The following is a 7002-nucleotide window of genomic DNA, read 5'->3' as shown; positions in this document are numbered from 1 at the left end:
TAATTATTTAAGATATAAAAGAAGAAGAAATCAAGAGACTAAACAATAACCTAGCTAGCTGCCCTTTAGAATTCTTAAGCACCTTGAAAGTTGCATTTGAACGATAACTACCACACTAATCCGTCATTGGACTGGTTCATTTCCTTATCAAATGCTATTTTAAGTTTCTTTTTGACAATGCCCCATAATCATTTCCCTTCTTTTAAATAAATTGTTACACAATTGTCGTATATATATATTTGAAATAATGTGACAATAAAAACTAGTCTTTAATTTAATTTTTATTATAAATAATTGTCTTTTCACTATCAATTCATTATCACTTAATATGGCATTGCTTGATGAACTATTCCCTTACATATATGTTTGACTACTTGTTCCCTATCATTGTTTAGTGGCGTTTGGGAGCTTGTGCTGTTTCCAAGGCACCATTATTGGCAACAAAAATCAAAATAAAAGATGCCCTCGTATCACTTGGAAAAGGCTTGGCATTTTATTTCCAAGATACCTAAGATTTCTACTACATCAAAGAAGCACCACAACAAAGGCCAAATCCTCTAATCCCAAATACCAACCTCCATGAACCCATCCTCACTAGCAGAGCCCCTGAACATGCCAGTTGTGTTGAACCCACAAGCCACTTCCCCTTTATTCGACACAGCTATCAGCCCAGCTTTCCCTTCATCGAGCCGCTCCTTTATCACAAAGTCTACCGCCTCCTGAAGGCCCAGGCCCTTGTACTCCATCACTGCCGCCACCTCACGGGCCAGGGTGCCCCGTATGATGGCCTCCCCTTCTCCGGTGCACGAGACCCCACAGATATTACACGCGTAGGTCCCAGCGCCTATCATGGGCGAGTCTCCAATGCGACCGCTCATTTTGTTCATCAGCCCCCCGGTCGACGTGGCTGCCGCGCACCGGCCCTGGCTGTCCACCACCACGCACCCAACCGTCTCTGGCGCGTACACGCTGATTGGAAGCCCGTTCATCATGATTGGACTCTCCGCAACGGCGCCGCATGTCTCCAATCCGACGGCTGGAACCCTGTAATCAAACTGATGATCCGGAAATTGCGAAAGTTAGTCGGGGTGTCCCACCCGCGTAGTTTATAGTTTACATCGTTGATTTGTATGATTTGTTAAGAGATCACATTCAACGTACCACGATGGCGTTCGCTTCCTTTGCCAATTTCAGCATTCCCACGTTTTCTTCCGTGATGAAATATTCATTGTCGACAACCTCCACACCCTACAAAAGTCAACAACCATGAACAAAAAGATGAGTAAGCAAAATCAGGCAAGAAGATCCACAAGATTCAAGATTCTGATACCAGCTAAATAGTTCCAAAAAAAAAAAAAACAATTTTTTTTATTATTACGGAGACACGTGGGATTCGTGGGAATAACAACACGTAATAATAATTAGACGTGAGGTGCCTAATTGAATGAAAAGGGGCGGCTAAGATCTTCCTACACGTGCCATGAAAATGAAAGCTGAAGCAATTTTCTATGAAAGTTCCGAGATGGTAAAATGGTAAATTAGACCTGTTGCCTGGCGAACTCTTCGGCACCAGAAAAGGCAAGGTAGGAGTGAGGAGATTTGTCCATCACGAGTCTGGCGAGAGAGACCGGGTTCTTGACGGTGGTCAAGCCCGAAACGGCGCCGCATCTTCTCCCATGCCCATCCATGATGCTCGCTTCCATCTCCGCGGTTCCTTTCGCCGTGAGGGCAGATCCACGGCCAGAATTGAACAGAGGATCGGTTTCCAGTTCTCTGACCTGTATTGCGCACACACCCAATCACACACAATGCGACGGTTGCTTTATCAGTAACAAACTCCAACATGCAGCGCCATTTGGCATTCAACCATGACCAAAAAGAGTTTTTTGAAAAAATCGGGTAAACAACTAAAAACAAGGGAAGAGGCGGGTAAATCGCATTTTTCCCTTAAGAGGGTTGTTTGTTTTCCTAGAAAATGCAAGAAACAACAACATTAATTAAGTAGCAGCCGTTTCCTTCTCTATTTTTAATTCCCTTTATGCGGCAGCGGCGTTATAGGAAGACCAATGCCATGGCACTATAAAGTAGCAGCCGTTTCCTTTCAAACGCTTTTGGTGGCAGCGCGGATGGCGAAAAACAAGCAAATATGAAAAAAGCGGAAATCATAAAAAGATACACATACAACGAGTTCGACGACATCAATGGCAGAAAGGTTGGAACGAAGAGCGGAGATCCCGAGATTCAGGCAGCGAGTAAGGAGTTGTTTGGCCTCCTCTTGACGCTGTTGAGGGAGATTTGGGTCCACTCCAGCGCCTCCATGCACAGCAATAGCCCACCCTCCCATTTTTTTTTTTCTCTCTCTTCGTCTCACGCTCCTCCTTTTTTTAGCCTTGTGGTGTGTGTGTTCACTCTGACTTCGACATTGCAGTGGTTTGGTGCCTTAAATAGGCAGTCGCGGACTCCAAGTAGCTATTAATTGGATTTTAATTGTGAATTGGATTCCCCCTATATCTGTGTTTTTGTGCCTTTTCTCTTCCCACTTGTTTCGGGTTGTTCCTTTCCGTTTTTAAATTACCTCTGATTTTACCTTTTTCAAGGAATCTGCCAAATCTATCGGTTATTTTAATTAGACCCCGGTCTGAACCGTTCATTATCACCCAGACCACACAAGCCGGTTCGATCGTGTGCTTTTTTACTTCTTTTTTAATTTTTTAATTTTTTATTTTCTATATATATATATATTCATTTTGTAAAAATGAAAGTTCTTATCTCTATAAAAAAATAAACCTTTTATTATATTAATGATACATTTTTTATTATTATTTCAATGATAATCTTGTCATTTGAAATCAAATAAAATAAATATTTTGGGTCGGAATTTCTTAAAAGTTCTTGAAACAAGTTTACTATTTTTTTAGGACACAGAATAATACAGAATCCAAGCTAGTTGGAGTATCTTGTTCAACCGGATCCAGTCTGTTCTGGCCCAAATTTCGGTGGAGCTTAGAAAATGGCAGAACCGTGGTTTAGAGAGATAACTTACTTTATATGGAAAGCTCAAATATTTAGATTGTCTTTTGAAATTACGATTTCGCAAGAATAATTTACATCTTTAAAATATATCATAAAAGGTAAGATGTTTGATATTGTGATTTAAAAAACACTTAATTTAAAATAAAAAAAAAATGTACGAATTTTATAAGCAGGCTAGATATGCTTATTTAAAAATGCGCGAATTTAAACCAAAATCACGATTTCGCATAACAAATATTTGATAAAAAAAAAATACTTTTTTTAACATGGGTGAGTTTGAGATTGCAATTTCTCAAGACTAATCAGCGTTTTTAAAAAATATTGCAAAACATAAGACGTTTGTCATTACGATTTAAAAAGCACTTAATTTAAAATAGGAAAAAAATTTGCAATTTCAATAAGCAGGCTATAGGTACTTATTTGAAAAAAAATGAATTTAAACCAAAATCATGAATTCCCATAACAAATATTTAATAAAAAAGTATTTTTTAACATGTTTTACTAAACGCCTTTGCGATTTTAAAAATGCTATTTTTAAATCGCACTCATTGTAACTGTAATCCCAAACGGACCCTTACACTTTTACGAAACGCCTTTGCAATTTTAAAAAGTTACGATTTCAAAAAAACGTAATTTTTAAAATCGCACTTATTAAAATCGCAATTCCAAACCAACCCTAATTAGGCTTATATTTTTTTTAAGAATTGAAATCTACAATAATTATCTATTAAAATTGGACAAAGAAATTGGGAAGGATCCTTATCCTTCTTTTCATGGTATGTAAACGTAGGGTTGTAGTTATCTGGTGAAGGATGTAGCCAATGTATATTAAACGGAAGTACTTGTTCTTCTATTTCACGTTGTTCCTACTTCCTTCCTTTAATTAATAAATTCTTTCTTGATAAGTTTCAAAATAGATTTGTAACTCTATGTGTGAATGACAGACTAGACATGTATTTCGGCAGAAATTAAAAAAAAAAAAAAGAAAAAAAAAAGAAAAAGAAAAAGAAAAGTCAAATAATAGAGTTTGAGTGGTCTACTTAATTTGCCAAGAAAGGTCTAGGATGATTGGAGGGCAAGTTTGCAAAATTTCTTTGATTTGTCGAAATATCATTGAATGGAGAAATCATATATCCTTTGATTGCATGTGGCTTTCAAATGGAAAAATATAAGCAAATAGAGGAAATAAAATAAAACATAATAAAGGATTTTATATGATTTGGTCTATAACCCATGCCTACCTAATAAAGTTCAAATTGCTAATTTTGCTTTTTTTTTCTTTAGAGGAAAGTGGAGAGAAGAATACAAAAATGTATGAGATACTAAATCAAATCAAATTTAAATCTGATTTAATTTAATTATATCAATAAATGCTATCATAAAAAAATAATTAAAAAAAAAAGGAAACAAACTTATTGGTTTTTTTTTTTTTTATATGTTCGCATAAAAAAAAAAAACTTTAACTAATAACTTCCGCTTTATTAGACATAATTCCAACTCATGCAGATCGAGGTGCCTTGTGGGGACACAAACTTATTGGCTTTAGGAGAGCGGAAAAGCCAAATAATGCAAAAGGAGCAGAAAAACCCTGGATGCATGTGTGGCCAGGTGGGCTGTTGGTACGTATCTCCTTGCACCTGGGTCGCAAGTAGGAAGGCGGCGGGAAAAAAATCAATAAAAAAGTAAAAGAAAATGGGCAGTCGCTGCATTCTGGGAACGCAAGTGAATTATGATTTGCGGATGACAAAGAGGTGATAAGATCGGTGATTGGCTGGAGATTTGCTTAACAACGATGACTAAGCTTTTTGGATGTATATAAAAAAGCTTTATTAATTAAATTGAAACGTGTATTGTTGAGGAGGAGTCATGGCGCGTCAGAGACACGATTGGGTAGTGTACATTGTATCACTTCCACTGCCATTTGTCTTATGTTCCTAGAGACAGATGGGACCTCATTAGGCTCAACTCGTGTTTTGTGCCTAAGCTAACACTGAGCTGGGGATTCGGATTTTTTTTTTCTTTCTTTCTTATTTTTGTCTTGTTTAAATTTATTAATATAATATAATGGTGAAAAGAATTTTGAATCTTATGTGAAAAAAAAAAAAAAAAAAAAAACTTTTTGGTAATGTGAAGAAAATAATTTAACTTTTTCAGAAAAATGAAAAGAGTAGAGAGAAAGGACTTTGCCAAACACAACTTAAGAATTTTGATACAATCTAATAGCTATTTTATAGTTGGGTTGTGCTTAAAAGTAAAAAAACAAAAGGTAAATAATAGCTAGTCCACTAGAAATAGAATAGTACTAAAACATAATTTTTAGAAATATCATTCTTTTGTTTTTTTAGAGCAAAAAATAAAATAAAACATTTGTGATTGTTGCCTTCGAGTAATTCTAAAAATCGCTCGTCACTCAAAAAAAAATTTTGAAATGACTTTTAAAATTATAAAAAAGCTAAGAAAATAGCCATTTGGCAGAATGCATTCTACTGCTTTCTCATTAAAAATATATAAGTGAAGATATACAAGTATAATCAAACATAAAGACTGAAAGGATAATCTTGATGTGATGATTATCTAAGAAAGTAATTATAATTAGGAGTCCTAATATAGAAGAGAGAAGGAGTCCGAGAGACGAGAATTATACTAGGATAATCACAAGTGTTGTCATTGAATGCAATTAGTCTTGTTTAGAGAGAACTGCTTGAGTTTAATGACAACATTACAAATATGAGTTTTTGTATAAGTATATAGAAGACTCATAGCTGTTGGTGACAACTTGTCACGACTCTACTTGTTTCTACTGACTCTGCAAATCTACTTGTGTTTTTGTTGTATTGTACTTCCTTGACAAAAATTACAATTTGATTAAAATCCAATAATGATCAATCACAAATTTAATAGTAATTTTAAGAGCCACATCATTTTTTGAATAAAGGACTCGTAGCATTATTTGTTGCCTTCATTGGCCACCATCCATCACTCTGCCATCGACCATTTCCCAGTTTAGCCCATAACTAGCCACCATTTGACTTAGACAAAAATTTGCATGTGAGAAACACACGTTTTGAAGCAAGTCACATTATTTGATTATTATCCCAATAGATTCTTCATAAAATTAAAGCAAATCAGTCTGTAAAAATATATAATATGAAAGAAAGAGAGTGAAAGCAAAATGAGAAAAAAGACTTATGATTTATGAATATATCGTTAGGACTACACCTTGTTCCCGAGGGGTAGCTCAATCGGCTGTGGACCATGCCTAATGAAGCAGAGGTCACTAGTTCTAATCTCTCCTCCCCTTTCCCTTGTGTGGACATGTCAAAAAAAAAAAAAAACTGTATTATAATGTGTAATATTTATAGAGAGATAAAAAAATGGTGAACAAGAAAACCTAAACTAAATAAGAATAAGGAGGTGACTCAATGATAGAAAGTCCTAAAAAGAAATTAAACTGAATAAAGGCCTAATATAGAGAATATTATAAAATATTCTAATAATTTCATTTGTCCATCCATATTTATTAGAAAACTTTGATTTTAACTGTGCAATAGGCATTTAATTTTTTTGAAATCTCAATGAATTTATTAATGAGAGCCTTGCTCAGTAAAAACACGTGTTAAAATGCTAGAAGGAAAATCTGTCACCCACAATTTTTCAGATGACAAATGTAAGGCCAGCTTGGCCAAGCTATGAGCCACCTCGTTGACACAACGGGGAATGTGCTCCACTTGCCATTCTTGAAACTGTGTCAAATTGATCTTCATCTCCTCCAACACCATTCCATAACTCCCCATCCAGGCTTCGCTTCTACGCAGCCGCTGCACTATCTCCAAAGCATCTCCTTCGATAATTATCTTGTTCCAGGCTAGATTAGTAGCCACCAACACTGCTCGACTTGCTGCCACTGCCTCCGCCATAGTGGGGTCTTGGATAAAAGCCTTCGTGTCACAGTACATCGCCAATACCTCG

The 7002-nt window shown here is 35.9% G+C and overlaps 1 protein-coding gene across 1 annotated transcript; it reads right to left on the bottom strand.

Moving 5' to 3' along the window:
* Positions 1-341: 341 nt before the first annotated feature.
* Positions 342-2398, bottom strand: LOC132184681 (probable isoaspartyl peptidase/L-asparaginase 2). The gene is made up of 4 exons (XM_059598402.1): positions 2183-2398; positions 1545-1778; positions 1162-1248; positions 342-1055 (listed from the first exon to the last, which is right to left on the bottom strand). The coding sequence occupies exons 1-4, from the start codon at positions 2342-2344 to the stop codon at positions 558-560; spliced, it is 981 nt and encodes a 326-aa protein (XP_059454385.1). The 5' UTR covers positions 2345-2398; the 3' UTR covers positions 342-557.
* Positions 2399-7002: the final 4604 nt, after the last annotated feature.

Source organism: Corylus avellana, chromosome ca6 (assembly GCF_901000735.1).
Source record: "Corylus avellana chromosome ca6, CavTom2PMs-1.0".
In the NCBI taxonomy this organism is placed as follows: Eukaryota; Viridiplantae; Streptophyta; class Magnoliopsida; order Fagales; family Betulaceae; genus Corylus; species Corylus avellana.
This window is presented reverse-complemented; position numbering and strand designations above follow the sequence as displayed.

Bases quoted from the DNA above. Each gene is read 5' to 3' on its own strand.
- LOC132184681 (XM_059598402.1), bottom strand. From the start codon at position 2,344: ATGGGAGGGTGGGCTATTGCTGTGCATGGAGGCGCTGGAGTGGACCCA. The intron at 1,779-2,182 runs GTATGTGTATCT...TGCGCAATACAG, and splicing joins TTGATGTCGTCGAACTCGTT to GTCAGAGAACTGGAAACCGA. The intron at 1,056-1,161 runs GTACGTTGAATG...CCGGATCATCAG, and splicing joins AGGAAGCGAACGCCATCGTG to TTTGATTACAGGGTTCCAGC.